Below are 16,765 nucleotides of genomic sequence, written 5' to 3' on the forward strand. Positions count from 1 at the left end.
TTTGTCGCTAAGTCCTGTCCGACTCTTGTAACCCCATGGACTGTAGCCTGCCAGGCTCCTCTGTCCACGGGATTCTCCTGGCAAGAACACTGGAGTGGGTTGCCATTTCCTTCTCCAGCAGATCTTCATGACCCAGGGATCGAACCCAGGTCTCCTGCATTGCAGGCAGATTCTTAACCAATTGAGCTTTGAGGGAAGCCTCTTATAGAGGTAGCTAAGGTAAAATGAGGTTTGTGAATTAATGGGCCCCGATTTAGTATGACAGGTTAGAACACAGGTACTACCACGTGAGGACACAGCAAGAAGGTGGCCATCTGCATGCCAAGGGAAGAGGCCTCAGAAGAAACCACCCCGATGACATCTGGATTTTGGACTTACAGCCTCCAGAATTGCAAAGAAATAAATCCCCACTATTTAAGCCACATATTTCTGTGGCATTTTTAAAAATGGCAGCCCGAGCAAATACAGTGGTCCAGACCAAAGGAAAATGCAGAACTCACATTATGTTTTTGTTTGTAATAGAAACACTATGTGGTTAAGCAGGATTCATTTATCTTAGGGATACAGTGGTAGCTTATGGAACCAGAGCAGAAGCCAGCGGGCCTCAGAAGTGCACTGGGTCCAGGGCCTGGAGCACGGCCAAGATTCTGTTCTCATCTCTGCTTTTCACTGTGTATCTGCTTCAGTTTTTTCAATTCATCCCAATTTCCAGTTCCTGGGAAGAGACTGACTGGCCCAGATTGAGTGAGGGACTCACCCCGTCTACAGTCATGCCAGAAGAGGCAGAGTGACAGGCACACAGTGGCCATCAGAGCCCTCTGGAGACAGAGGAAGCATTCTCAGGAAAGCAGAGCTCACCAGACCATGAAATGGGTTCTCTGTAGCATGGAGGGTATGACCCACCTCAACGGCTATAGGGAGGCTAATATGTGATGCTCAGTGTGCTGAAGTGGAACAGTTGATGTATTAACAGTTTGGCTACAAATAGTAAAATTAAGGCAAGAGCAGCCTGAGACCTCATTCAGACCAAGGACTGCTTGCATCCCGACGGCTGTTTCCCAACTAAGGATGAGAGAGAAGGAAGAAATGCCAACAATGCTGATTAGGAGCCTGTCAAAGGATACACACTCATCAGCTAGAAAAAGTTGACTGGTGATCAACTGGAATTCCAATATACAAATGGTGTGCAATATTTATAATCTAAAAAATAATGTGCAATGAAACATAACAGAAAGCCAGACTGGTCTCTGATTTCATACATATTTGGGAGCCTAAATCATTACTCTCTGAAAGGAAGAGGGGAAAAGATTAAGTAACGCTTTCTGTTCTGGAGAAGAGGGTAACATGGAAAATACAAGAACAAATTTTCAATTAAATCAGAATAAGTCAAAAATGATTACCAGCCTGAATTAGCATAGGAAAAGGAATCCTCACCGCTATCATGGCACCCTGCTTTCGCTCACATTACCTCTTCTTCTTCCAGCTGGTATCCAGACCTAAAGCCCCTGTTTAGCTCCACCTCCTCTGTAACACCCTCCCTGACTGATCATATTATTTGGCATTTTATTTTTCTGAAACTGTTTGTGGATACTGTGTTCTCCACTGCCCCACCCAGGACTAAATCTCCTTAGAGTGAAAGCCCATATGATATTCCCCAATTTGTCTTTAAGGGTCTCATATATCTTTCACGAACATTTATTGCGTGACTAGTTGCCACCAGCCGAACTGAAAATGGTCAGAAATCTGCTTGCTGGGCTCAAGTAATCTTAGAATAAACAGAGAAGAGAAACATCCAGGTATAGTCCTTTTAAGATAAAAACTTTATTTTACAATTATATAAAGCAGCTTTACATTAAGCACAAACAATCCATTTACTTTGTATAGAAACAAAATACCTTTCCATCTGCAAAAAATCAAGTTTTGCTGTATATAAAACTAACATGTGCACATTGTGCTTAAACTGCAAAGTCTGTACAGCTTTACAAAGGACTACCCTTCAGAAGGGCATCCAGTAAACACTTTATTGCATATTTAACATATGGTCTATAACCCACACGTACAGTGGAGAAACAAGAAGAACAATCACAAGGAGGATGAAAATAGCAGCTTTCAGTGGAACTTCTGCACACCTATAAAGAAAAAGGACTGCCACATCTGGAGAGTTGTGCTTGTGTGTCATTTCTTGTATTTGCTCACGTACACTGGATGGTTTTTGGATGAAGCCTTTATGTACAGTAACTCTGAAAGGGTCAAACTTGACCTTTATCTGGAAACTTTTGGCTGGTTTTATAACTGAAGTGGCAATAGATTTAATTAAACATCAAAGCTAACTCAAGAGAAGTGTAAACAACTAATACCCATAATCTTGGAACAAGGAAAAATTTAAAGAATTAAAAAAAAAAAAAAACGGCAAAATACCTTCCCCATTCTCTCTAATCTCAGACAAAACATTTTGCATGATTTAAAACCCTAGAAAACTCCCTATGTGTTTAGGAACAAAAATGATGGATGGTCCTAGGCAGTGTTTTCCCACATGTGTCCCTCAGATCATGTGCCTCAGAATTACCTGAATGCCTATTTTAAAAATGCAGACTACCATGCTTCACAGGCAGATTCACTAGATATCTGGAATCTGTATTTCAGTAAGCTCCCAGGTGATTCTGAGGCATTCTAAAGTTTGAGAACCACTGGTTTGTACTGCCAGGGATGCTACAGGTTCAACTCACCCTCTTTGAAAATCCTGGGATCACAGGAAAAATCGAGTTGCTGTTGCAACATGGAAGGCAGTATGAGACCAACAGCAAAGAAACTGCAATGCCATTTCTAGACCAAAATGTCTTTCTGCTTTCAGTGAGAAAAGACAGCCACATTGTTAAGGCACTGATATTTGTCACAGACGCAGTACCATACTGTTTTCACTGATTCCCTCAATCTGAAGTAGCAGTATGCAAACAGAAGGCAGAAATCTGGACTGCTCTAAATAATAACAAATACAATGGAGTAAAAAGGATTTCCAGACTGGAGAAAGTTTATTTTTGAGCGGTGAAAATAAAATTTAAAAAGGAGTCTAGACATTCTTATTGAGACATCTAATGTATGAAGACTACAAAGGTCAACAGCTAGGGAGAAACCTAATACCCCACAACTGTTGTGGCAAAATTGACTTGTGGTCATATAAACTGGGAGTTTCAACTTCCTTTTCCATGGCCAGTTTCCATGGGCTTCCCTGGTGGCTCAGATGGTAAAGACTCTGCCTGCAATGCAGGAGACCCAGGTTCGGTCCCTGGGTTGCGAAGTTCCCTTGGAGCAAGGGAATGGCTACTCACTCTAGTATTCTTGCCTCGAGAATTCCAAGGACAGAGAAGCCTGGAGGGCTACAGTCCATGAGGTCACAAAGAGTTGGACACGACTTAGTGACTAAGAGTTTCACGTCAGTTGCAGGTCTTCGTTCTGGCTGCTGATACAACATAGACTTTGCACAAAGGCATGTATACATTTCCCCATCTCTGAGTGGTGTTGGTAGGCTGAGTCCAGTCAAGATGCAGTGGGCAGGGAGGTGCCCACCTCGCTCTTGATGTGCATTTCATATAGGTCACACACACACTGCACTGCGTGTGTCAGACTCAGTCCTCTGAAAGTACCGGATCTCATATTTCCAATCTGTATAAGTTATTGTATTGATTTAATGTATTGTCATACACTAAAACAGAGACAGCAAAATCAGTCTCCCTCAGTTCTGACCTACTGCCTAAGTCCGAGAACAGACACTGCCCAGGGTATGAGGGCTATGATGCCTATTTATGTGAGGTATGTGGGATATAAAACCAAAATAAAGGTCTGATTACACATGTACAGCTAATATAGTAGCATCACTTTTATCCAAGAGCTGAAATAATTTAAAATTAAAAACTGCAAAGAAAAAACACCAATACAGAAATGTTTAGAAATGCTTACTCAAAAACTATGTATTTTGTGTACATCAATAGTTTGGAAAGCTGTAGACCAAGAATGATCTAAGTAGGAAAAAAATCTGCTATAATCCTTATAATAGCTGACCTAGTATTTTTCTTTAAAGGGGAAAAGAATCTAGAAAAGGCAGTGGTAGTGGGCTTATTAAAATTACTACCTCCTCACCAAATTTAGGTTTATAGTAAAATTTCCCAAATGTTCCCAAAATTTCCCCCGAAAATAGACAAAACTCTCGAGTGTAGTCTGAAATGAAATACAAAATTTGAGATGGTGGCAAAAAGAAACCACCACAATGGGGGTAGAGGAGGGGTATACTGATTATCAAATCTTTACTGATTGTAGATTGTTTCATAAAACAGATAACATTTTTGTTCTGGTTCATAATTTCTTGTGCAGTCAACAAGTTTCATTTTAGTTGTGCTTACATTATATAACTGTGAAGCCTGAACACTGGTTGTGTTTTTAATTTATACACTTCAAGCAAACCATTAAATTCAAAATATTCTCCATATATAACAACTTGAACAAATGCAACAAATGCTCATCCACCCCTAAGAAATTAATTTATAGAAAAGAAAGATCATTTTTAAAGTTGCACACAGTCCACTATTCAGGCTACAAGTACATATTTACTGTATTTTAGCACATTATTTTTTAAAGTCTGCTTTCAACTTAAACATAAATAACCACATTTTAAAAGAGCCCCATACTAAGTTTTCAGACAAGTGCTGGACAGCTGGCCATTAAGAACTACTTACCATTGTCTTTCCCAAATCGAGAGAACTGGACTACCTGTGGAACTGAACAGGGTGATAAGCAAGGCCAAGTTAAATATCTTCATTCAGCCCACTGACTAAACACTTTTCTGCTCTAAATGCCACTGACATTCTAGACACTAAACCCATGGAATGCAATTATCTCAGAAGACTGGTTTTAAGGATCATTTATCACTTTGATGTAATCCACAAAAACCTAGTATACACCCTTTTAAAATGTGCCTATGCTCTGCTGACAGAGAGCCTCTAGTTTCTATGTACAGCAGAGGCTGACGTAGGATTTTGGTTCTGAGCTCTAGTTGTGCTTTGCCCGGCTGCCTTTAAGGTAACTTTTCCACCTCTTGACAAATTCTTTGAAGATTGGGGACTCATCAATGGTGCTAAGCAGCTGCAGTTGATTGATGTGGGTGGTGTGATAGTCCCAGCGGGCCAGGTTGGGGGCAATGCCAAGCATGAAGTGCCGGAGGTCGTAGATGGTTCCTGAGCCAGTGTCGTACAAGGGGAGCATGGCTTTAAGGGATTCCATGCCACGCTCATACAAGGACCTCGCTTCTTTCCCGAGTTTTTCCCCTGCAGTTTCTTTTAAGTCATATAGCCCAATTAAAGAATACATAAAGCCATTTAAAACAAAAGAGCTAGGTGTAGTTGGATATTCTTCATACCAATCATGTTTATTCATAAACACAGCCTTGACTCCATGCTGCTCTGACAGAAACTTGTAAGGGGCTGTTGCCCTTAAAGCTGAACTGAGGAATATATGGTCTTTTGTTAAGAGATAGGCCCTGACTAATGTAGAAATGGCTTGCCCTTGGGCCATGGCAGAGTACCACCCTGGCTCTAAAGACTTGAAGCCTTCCCCTAACTTACGGGTCACCATAATTGGCCAGCCGCCTTTCTCATCCTGGTTCCTCACCAGCCAGTCACTGGCAGCGAAGAAGGCAGCCATGTGGGCTGTGGTAGAGATGGTAATGTTGTCAAGGAAGCCCTTCCCTTTTGCAATCAGCCTAACCACCTTCTTGGGCATTATTCTTGTTGGCTTGACAGCTTTTGTGTTGGAAAGACCCACTCCTTTCCTGAGGTCAGTGACCAGGTCCCTGGTAACCGTGCTCCATGATGTTCTGGGCCCGATGCCATAGTATATGTCTCTTTCTTTAAAAGCAATTAGCTGGGTATTTGAGACATAATGTACAGTGAAGAGCTGATTCTTTTCTGTCGTCTCCAGAACCACAGACACACTTCCATTTGTTAAGAACTTGAGGTCAAATGAAATAATAAAATCTTTTGTGTTCCCCAGTTGCAAGGATACACCTTCACTGGTTTCTGTAGGGGAAAAAATATAACAAAAAATACTGGTTAGAATAGAAGGTCTCTCTCCGTATTTAAAATTTACTTAAAATTCATCCTTGATAACCACTGACCATAAAAAATTAACACATCAATATATGTTGGATTATTATTTTTTTAATTTTTATTTTTACTAAGTTAACCATAAACAAATGGCAGAATTGTTGAGTCCACGATGGCTTGTGAGCATCAGAACAAAGCTCTTTTACCTTTTGGCCTGTCTAGTTTATATTAGTGGGGTTAATGGCCTTAGCAGATAGCTAAGGTACTGTGGTCAAACTGCCTTTTCTAGATCCAAGTTGGTTGATCAATAATCAATGACTGTCTAATATACCTATTCTACAAAAAAGAAAAAAAAATAGCCCAAAGCTGGTTCAACACATAGTATTATAAGAAAGAGGCTAGAAGAAAAGAACAGTTAGACATGAATTGATGGAACAGGCAATTATGGAAGTTTTACGGAGAATGAGAACATCTTAGACTTAAACATCAAATGATGCTTTGAGTGACTTTTTGAAAACCAATTTCAAATTTTTTTTTTTGGCTATGCTGCATGCTTGTGGGATCGTAGTCCCCCCATCAGCAACTGAACCCAGCCCCTCACAGTAGAAGCATGGAGTCCTAAACACTGGACTGCCAGGGAATTCCCTAAACATTTTTTATTTAATTAATATTTGGTAAGTATTTACTGTGTTCTAAGTGCTATACATTAATTCATTTAGCCATTATAACAATCACAAGAGTAGTGCTATTATTACTCTTTATGGATGGTGAACAGAGACAGAAAAGTTAAGTAACTTGCCTAAGGTACAAAGAGCTGAACCCAGGTTGTTTAGTCTGGCTCTATAAAGTACATGCTCTTGATCACCCATCGTTGTTGGAAATGATAGGTTTGTTTTCAGACATTCACTGGAATTGTGAATAAAACTTCTGAGAATTAAGCAATGGGCTCCTGTAGTCAACAAAATGTGAGGAATACTGGGGGAGATGGAGGGGAAAGCATAGATTTTGGAGTTAAACAAACCTAGTTTGAATTATTAACTCCACCACTTACTAGCTTTGAGATGTTCAACAAGATACATCTTTGAGCCTTGGTTTCTTCATGTGTTAAGTAGAGATAATATTACTTTGCAAGGAAACTGTGAGGATTAAAAAGAAAAAGGATAGTGGCTTGGAACATAATAAAAAACGATGATGATAATTCTGAAGCCAAAGCGTTCAGAGACTGAAAAAATGGTTAAGAGCTGTTCTATTTGGGAAATAATCAAACAGGAAATTTCTCTTGCATATTTAGAGCAGTAAAAGAAACTGAGCATATTATAACCAAACAGTAGCAGCAGCAGGAAGAAGAAACGTTTTGTTGTTCAATTTCTTCTTCCTTCTTCTTCCTGCTGCTGCTACTGTTTGGTTATAATATGCTCAGTTTCTTTTACTGCTCTAAATAGAACAGAATTCAAGAGATGGTTCTAAAAAGCTTCTCAGCCCTTGAGGAGATCAAGATGAGGGCTGCTGTTTTCTACCCTAATCCAGACTACACTATTCATCAGTGTAAAAATAACCCCTCTAGATGTACCCAAAATCAAAAGTCCTTTTTAGTCTAAGCATTTCCTTCTACAAGCCATAAGCTAAATATTCTTAAACATCTCCATGTACTTTCTCACCCAGCCAAGCCTGTTGTTTTACAATAGGCAAAGATGCTCTGTGTACTAGAATATCACAGAATGCCACAGGATAAAAGAAGTTTTAGTCACAGAATAAAAAACTAAAGGTCACTCATTATTTGCACTGCATTAAACACTCATAAATCCATTACTTAAGGCCATCTAGAAGGAGTAGATTTGTATTGTGGCTTTCAAGGTCTGTGAATTACACAGCCATCAATAAAGGACAAGGAGAGAATACAGAAAAGGTCTTCTAACCTTTTCTCTTTTTATTTACCAACTGGCAAGGCTGGTGGGAGGAAGGATGAGTTCTGCTCTTGAAAACATTTCTCCACAGAAAACTAAGCCTGAGGTACTAACTAAAATTATTCCATTGTCTTTTTAACTAATGAACTCATTAATTCTCATGGATATTGATTAGTAGAGAGAAATACATTACACCCCAATTAATGAGACTGTCTTAGTAAAAGGGGAAATGTTGCATAAAGTTAATTTGATTTTATAAAAGATTTTATTAATGAAATGGCTTTATATGAAGTTTGAAACAATCTAGCACATTAACAAAATTCCACATAGGAAGCAGGCCTGGTTGGTAACGCTATATTAGCTTGAACAAATAAAAAGCTATTGGTAAAAAATAGGCAAAGGAAAGGATGGCTCTCTCTAGAAAGAAAAATTTCTACTTTAATGCAAAATAGTTTGAAAATTAAAGGATGAATACTATGCTGAAATATTAAACTGAGGAACTTCATTCCTGTGGGACATAGATCTCTGGAAGGAGAAAGCCCTCATGCAGTAACCTGGTTCTTGTGGCTTGGCTCTTCACACAGTAAATATTCCTTATATAACCTTGAACTTTTTAGCTGATCCTTTTTTAGATTTCATTTGGGTGACACTATTTGTGTCTTTATATATGTAATATCAAGGCATCTGCTAATGTGATTTTTACAACCATAAAAACCATTTTAAGGGAGTATCAGGTGTCATAAATCAACATAAAATTAGCAAACACACATGAAGCAGGACTTACCTGGAGCAATGAACTGTTTAACATTGGTGAATCTTGACTTGTCAGCCACACTAGCCATAAAGCAGCCCTTGGGCACAGTCCAGTCACTGGGCTTGCTGTTTTTGTCCCTGTCTTCGGCTGTTTCATATACCTCTATATGAGGGGGTTTCTCAGTTAGATTCTTGCTGTAGTGACTTAACCCATACTGTGCAATCTGGATTGGGTAGAAATAGCCTTGAGGTCCCCACTGTGTAGATAAAGGTACACCTATAAAATAGAGAAACAAAATAAATAACTATCTCCAGACATTCATAATCCTATTCTGAATACCTATTTCACTGTTTTACTTCACAGGGTTATCCACAGGGTTATAAAGCTTCCTTATTACACTGTTTTCATAATTACTAAAAATAGTACCAAATTAACCAGAAATGAAAACCAAAATTAAATGTTTATTCATTCTCATTCATTATTTGTTGACAGATAACAATGCATTGTTGTAAATTATCTTTTAAGGACTGATTTTTAATGAGCGCTACCCTTGCTCATAGCTATAAATGTCATTTTTCATAATTCGATGTCATCATTCAAATTCTATACAATTTAAACACATATATTGATAGTTAACAATTACCTGTTTTATTCTAGAGTATTAAACCTGAACTTTTGTTAACATCTGTACTTAACAGTCAAGTTAATTATATATTCATCTTTCCCTCCAATATCAAGATTTGGTCTAGCAACTATATCATCAGATGGTTAAAGTATTTGCTTAAGAAGCCAGCTATGACTAGGCAACTTAAGTATAAACAATTTGCAATTCTTTCTCATATCTCCCATGTCAAAATGTAATTCCTGAGAATAAGGAGTACTTAAAAAAAATGAATTACAGTTGTATATTTAACCATGGATTTTTAAAAAAATACATTTATTTTTATTTATTTGGCTGTCCCAGGTCTTAGTTGCAGCATGTGGAATCTAGTTCCCCTACCAGGGATTGAACCCAGGCCCCCTGCATTGGAAGTGTAGAGTCTTAACCACTGGACCACAAGGGAAGTTCCTTAACCATAGATTTTTGATGAATTCATTAATGGGTCACCTCTTGTAAAGTTCTAAGCAAAACTTTCCAATGTTTGGTATGAGTGCTCACTTCAGTAACTGCTTACATGGGAAGTACAGTACTACCACACTCTACAGAATATTTTATTATTGCGTCATGGTGTATGTGTTGAGATAAACTCCTCTTTGGAGCCCTAAAATAAGTCAACAAGCAACAGGCAGGCACAGCAGAAACCAAAACTTATAAAACCATATGCATTTTGGTGTAGTTTCAAAACAGTTTAAGGAACTGGGGACCATATAGGGTAAGAAACCTAGGCTGCAGATAAGCTTTTTAACTTCAGTCTTCTTTCTCCAAGGGTAGATTTCTTTTTTCAAAAGATTTTCACTGAGTAAAAGGAAGGTTTATACTATCTTATTATATGTGTAATAACTATGATAATATGCAATTGGCCTAAGAAGTGATAGACCGATCAATGGAACAGAACAGTAGGCCAGAAACATACTCTAGTTTTAAAATATTTAAGTATAATGATAAAGATTGTATCATTGATCAGCAGGGGAAAGAAGATTCAATAAATGTTAGGGGGAAAAACTAAAATTAGACCTTGGCTTTGTACCATTTGCCAAAATATAAATCAGCTTAGAGGGACTAAAAAATTAAATGTAAAAATACAAAACCATAAAACTATTAGAGAAAATAAAGATGAATAGCTGATCATGGCATAGCAAATGATTTTCTAAGCATAAAAGTAGTAATTTAAAAAAATTCCTTAGTAAATAGAACTAAAAATTTCTAAAACTAACAAATCATAAGTAAAATGAAAAGACAGTCAAATTAAAGAAAATATCTTTAACAAATATAACAAGGTGCTACTACCCTTGCTATATATATATAAAAGGTCTCATGATATATTTTTCCAAAAGGCAACATAATCACAATGAAAAGAGAGGGGAAAGAAAATCAAGGCCATTCTATAACAGTTAAAAGGATATGAAAAAGATACCTGACCTCACTAATTGCTACAGAAAGCAAATTATGAGATCCCTTTGTAAATGACAGATTAAAAAATAATGTTTCATGATGGCAGGAGTGAGATGATGAGTATCCTTATACTCTGCTACCAGAAGCATGAATACGGTCAACCTTCTTGGAAAACAGTTTGACAAAACTTACTATTTGGCAAGGTAATTTATTTCCTAGGGAAACAACTCTGAGAATACATTTAAAACAGTACATGATGAACTATGACTATCTATACCATTATGTATAATGACAAAAAGTATATGACCTAACTGTCCAACTAAAGAGCAAGGTCCTATACATTATTCCATACACTTTTATGAAATGTCATGATTATGAGTATTAGTGTTTAAAATGCTCAATAAATATTCAATAATAAGAGGAAATAATCCTGTTGAGGGGAAAAAAATACAAAATCGACTACAGAGCATGATTCTAAACTGTTTTAAAAAATGTATATATACAACAACAACAAAAAGATTGGAAAAAACATCAAAATATTAATAGCGGTTATAGGTGCTTTTCACTTTTTCTTTAGCACCTAGGCACCTTAACACATCGTAAAAAACTACTGGGGGAAAAGGTTTGGCAATGGAGAACTTTCAGGTCTCCAACAAACTATTACCCTCTTGAACACTGCACAATAAATATCATTACAACTATGTTAAAACATATACCTAGGTATAAAGACCTTCTGAGAATATATAAATATGGTAATCATTATCTTGAATGGTAAGAATCTATATGAATTTGGCCCCTTCCTTCTACTAAACATTCTGTAAAGATATTACAAAAATTAAAATATTAAGGTATGAAAATTACTTTTTATAAATGAGAAAAATGAAATAAAACTCAAACCAAGCAATCTTAAAACACATTAAGTTCTTTCCTTTGATTAAATTATATACTTTAAAGTCAAATTCAGTTTGGCTTTCTGATCAATTCTAGGTTTGAAATATAAATTCCAAAACATCCGTAAGGAACCCTCAGTGCTCCAAATTTTAAATACAAGGAAAGACAACATAGACAGTAGACTGTAGGAGTTCCAATATAGGTTCAGAGAAAACGGTACTATGGATTATCTTGTTCTGAGACCTTTAACCCTTCAACCAGAGATGATACCTGGCTAATCTGATAACAAGATGGCACTGGTACATTGATGGGTTCGCTGGATGGTCTGTCTCCCTTTCCCATCTCCTCTCATAGGATAATAACTGTATATTTTAATGCAAAATTTCTGGAGATGCTGTGCCTTGACTTTGATAATTTTAGTTTCTGGGGCAGGTTAATGGCATAATCCTATTTAATCAGGTATGATCTTATTGGAGCCCTTAAATCACCATCTAGAAGGCTGTCCAAGGTTCAGGTTTAACCTGTTCCTCCATGCTAAGTCGGAGTGGTGATAGGTCTCTTCTAATAAGCTATGTAACTACTTGCTATGTAATTAACACAGTCACTTATTTCTCAACACAATCTGGATAGAAAAACTCAGCAGAGTAGACGGATACCAACCTTCAACCCCACTTATGCACTTGACTCTGTCTCGGACTTCCACATTGTAGCCTTCAAAGGACATAAACACACCATCAGGGTGATAAGGGGCTCTCTGTGCATAGACTTTGGAATAGCTATGAGAGAATTCAAACCGATCATAGCCATCATACTGAACCACCTTTCCGTAAACGTCAAAATATTTCTCTACCCAGGTGAATGGAAGAAAGACTTCATTCCCCTCTCGTCTCCCTTTAATTGTGTGTTCATCATTTATGAGGCAGTCAATTTCTTCATATTTGAGCCCTAACACCTTGCCTCCCCCATTGTTATTGAAGCCCCCAACAACAGGGGGCGCTTTCTGCTGTTCCTGAGGGAAGGCCTCCTCAGACTGCTTGGCCATGTGGTTCACATAGTTGTTGCTCTCAGATGCTGCCGCTCTTTTTTCTAAGGCATCCACTCTGAAGCCACTACTCAAGTGCCGTGGAACCTGGATCGCTTTGTCACTGGAACACTTATTCCACAAAAGTACTGTGACCAAAGTGAAGAGTGCGCAGATGATAATCAAAGTCTTATAGTTGACCCGAGCTGCCAAGCAACGCATATTCAGACCATACCTATGGAGGCAAGAAGAAAAATTCACACAAAGATGTACTACTGACATTTGACAGGACAAGGCTTACTTTTTTATACTGAACCGCCACACTAGGGCAGTTTTATTAACTGCATGTAATCTGATCACACTTAAAATTACTAACTCAAACTTTTCAGCAGAGATGAAGAAAAGGAAGAGATGCTTCCCCCTCTTAACATGCTCAGTTAGCATGATCCTCTAAAGCAAAGATTCCCAAACTTGCCCTGTGTGTGCCTCCCTTGGATTCTTAATAACTTTTTCACAAAGCCCCTATGTCAAAAGGAATACCTATTCCTTCCATTTACGAAATAGGTGGGCTCCAACAACTTAACACATGCTTTTGTCCTAACAACTGAGTAGCTGTTTGAAAAAATATAACAGGTCTTGTCAAGGTAAACACTGACATCCATGGTGCCAAATCCAACAGTGCTCATTCTGTGTTACCTCTCAGGAGCATAAATGGCTCTTTCCTTTCTGAAACACTTTCTTTCCTGACTTCCAGGGCACCATTCTTTCTTGGTTCTCCTTATACCCCGGCTAGATGCTCCTCCTAGTCATCTTCGGTCATTCCTTCTCATCTCCCTGAATCTTAATGTTGAAATGTCTTAGGGTCCAAGTCCTCAGACCTCTTCTTTATCTCTATTCACTCCCAGGTGATCTCACTCATGAATCACATGGCGTTAAATACAATTTACATGCTGACTTTTCCCCAAATTCTATCTCCAGGCCAGATCTTTCTTCAGAACTGCAGGCATACATGTGTATGTGCCAATCCAAGTAACTGACATCTTTATTTGGAAGTCAAATGGATTTCTGAAACATAACTGCAGGGGTCCAGCCCCGGTGGATCCAGGGTGATTCGAAGGGGAGACGGATAGGCGAGGAAAAAAACTTATTTATTAATATAAGATTAGATTAGGAAGAAATAGTATAGTAGTAAAATTAAGTGGAGAAAAGATGCTGAATAACTTGGTTTACAGGGAAAACCAATAAAACCTCGAGACAAGAGGTTTGCACCATCTACGTTAGGCCACCAGCGCCCACGTGAATATCGAAGGGTGCCCCGCCTTAGGCTCCCTTTGCTGTGGGTCTTAGCAGCCAGGGCAAGTAAGCAGACGTGGTGAGCCTCCCCGCTCCAGATGGGAATTCAGCCGAAAAAGGAGAGAAAAGAATGATATGGGGAAGCCCAGCGTCGGTGCAAGACTACAAAAACTATTTTTCAAAATCAGCTTATATACCCCAAGTTGTACATAAAGAAATAATGGAATATGCAGAGTTATGCAGGGGCAGCAGTCCTGACCCTCACTGAGACAAACAAGGCTTTCTTTTGGCATACCCTCCCATATACAAAAGGTCTCAGGTGATTTACAATATCTTCTGGCCAAGAGGCCTGTTAACATTTTTATGGCTCTCTTCCTGGATAATTGTCTATCAACCAGAAAACTCCGTTTCCCTAAAAGTGTTTTCTCTACTCTGCATCACCCTCAAAGTACTAAATAAAGTTACATTCCTGTAGAACAAAGGTGCAGTGGGTTATAACAAAGAAAGTGCTTAACTCAAAGATCTAATGTTGCTAATACCAGGTCTACTACCTGTTTTTCTATATACCAACTGTATCTAAAAATAAAAGATATGAAAATTTGGCAGCAAGTATTGGCTTAACAAATGAAACCTTTAATCAGTCCTATTCTAATGATTTTGACTACTCGGAAGCCCCTACATTCCTAGGATGTTTTAAGCTTCCTGTGCCTCCTGCGGTCAGGAGGCCTCAAACAATCACATGCGCAGCTGTACGAGTCCTGCAGGCAGGCTAGAAAGCCATCAGAGGGGTTTTTGGATTGAAACACTCGTATTATGCCCAGGAGATTTATTATCTAAAAGCTCTAATTTTTTCCAGAAAAAGGTGGTGGGGGGACAGCCCCCTGTTAATGACAGAAGAGTAGGCGGAAAGTATAACACAGTAAAGCAGGCAGACTCTGGTCTTGGCAGGTGGATGCTCAGGAAATTCCACAGGGAAGCCCTGAAGCCTGATCACGTCCTTGCGTTTTGTCAGGCTTCCTTCCACATGACCTTGTCACAGGCGGGATTCCTCACGCTGGCCCCCAGCACATAACATTCAAAATTTATTCCCTAAGCTTTCCCCTCTACCTGTTGTTTTACTGGTCAGACCAGAAATACTGAGTCCTTTCTTGTTCACCCCAAATCCAACCAGTCAGGAAATCCTGTTGGCCCCACATTTAAATTATATCCAGATTCTAATCATTTTCACCAACTCCACTGTTCACACCATACCAGAGCTACTGCCATCTTTCACTTAGAATACTGCAATGACGGGGGCTTCCCAGCTGTTGCAGTGGTTAAGAATCTACCTGCCAATGCAGGAGACGTGGGTTTGATCCCTGGGTGAGGAAGATCCCCTGGAGTAAGAAATGGCAACCCACTCCTGTATTCTTGCCTGGAAAACTCCATGGACAGCAGAGCCTGGCAAACTACAGTCCATGGGGTCACAAAGAGTTGGACACAGCCAAGTGACTGAGCACACTGTAATGATGTCTAAACTGCTCTCCCTGCTTTCTACCCTTGATCTACTATTCTACCCCAGAGTCTACTCTCGACACAGCACTCAGAACGATGCATTTAAATACAAGCCAGATCATGTCATTGCAGTCACGATGGGAGAAGAGGATGATGCTGTTGCCCCTACCGGTCTTGTGGTATACCAACCAGTTGTGACTGTATATAGTAGTCCTGGCTTGCTTGTTGCTGAGGTCGTTGGGAAATATGGAAAACTATAGGTTAGTTATATGTGCAACATATCGAATATCTCAGTACACTGGAAGTAGAGAGACTAGGCTTATTGCTGTTCGCTACAGTAGCTCTAATTTATTTCATGGTGTAAATCCACAACTACTCATTTTATGGCTGTAATCCTTCTTTCCCCTTCTCCTCTCAATAAACCCTTCTGGCAGCAATGAGATAAAAAAAAAATCAAACTGTTAAAAGAAAAGGTTTAATGAAAAATATATAATGATTTTCTGTTTTTCAGGAAAGCTGATGATGAATGTGTAATTCACTCATTTCTTTTAATTCCAAGAGGAGGTAAACCCTGAGCCCTTGCATGTCTGAAAGCAACTTTATTCGGCTCTCACCTTTGATTAATAGTTTGGCACAATATAGAATCCTTGGGCTGCATATGATTTTCTTTCTAAATGCTGAAGGCAATATTTTACTTTCTTAAAGCATTACCAGCTACTGATGAGAGGTCTGATTTCAATCTGATACATGTCATTTTGTGCATAACTTCCCTCTGGATTTTGTGTTTACCCTACAAATTCTTCAGTTTTACAAGAATGTGTTACAGTATGATATTTAATTCACTATTTCAGCACATGGTGTACTCTTCCATCTGAAACCTTGTGTTCTCTTATTCTTATTCAACAGATGTAGTATCCTTTTGTAGCTCTGAGTATGTTAGAGTTCTGTTCTTGTAAGTTTCTCTCTGATATGTCTATTTTCTTTAGTGGTAATTTTCCTGGTTATTTTAGTCTCTCTCACAGTATTAGCTTTCCTGACACGCTTGTGATCTTTGGTTACTCACTCATCTTTAGGCTTGAATGACTCATTAGCCAACACAGATTTCCTCTGTTATTGTGAAGATGGTGTGATTTCTAGCTAGACCTCTCTCCAGAGAGGAGCTCTGTGTGGGCTAGGTACAAGCTGAGTGGTACTGTTCCTTTAGGGTGTGTGGGTGGGGACCCAGCAGGCCTTCTAGATGCCAGAATGAAGATGACTTTTATT

At 38.8% G+C, this 16,765-nt stretch overlaps 1 protein-coding gene and 1 non-coding gene across 2 annotated transcripts in view; both read right to left on the reverse strand.

The window, feature by feature from the left end:
* Positions 1-1,910: 1,910 nt before the first annotated feature.
* The window catches only part of GLCE (glucuronic acid epimerase), a 119,222-nt gene continuing 104,367 nt past the window's right edge, over positions 1,911-16,765 (reverse strand). The window contains exons 2-4 of the mRNA XM_068964153.1: positions 12,355-12,950; positions 8,781-9,026; positions 1,911-6,065 (exon numbers count right to left, since the gene is read on the reverse strand). Coding sequence (XP_068820254.1) covers positions 5,041-6,065; positions 8,781-9,026; positions 12,355-12,937 — 1,854 coding nt within the window. The 5' untranslated portion in view covers positions 12,938-12,950 and the 3' untranslated portion in view covers positions 1,911-5,040. The remainder of the gene's footprint in view (positions 6,066-8,780; positions 9,027-12,354; positions 12,951-16,765) is intronic.
* TRNAG-UCC (transfer RNA glycine (anticodon UCC)) lies at positions 9,742-9,814 on the reverse strand. Its single transcript has one exon. It is a non-coding gene; the product is annotated as a tRNA-Gly (tRNA).

Source organism: Capricornis sumatraensis, chromosome 2, assembly GCF_032405125.1.
Source record: "Capricornis sumatraensis isolate serow.1 chromosome 2, serow.2, whole genome shotgun sequence".
Classification (NCBI taxonomy): Eukaryota; Metazoa; Chordata; class Mammalia; order Artiodactyla; family Bovidae; genus Capricornis; species Capricornis sumatraensis.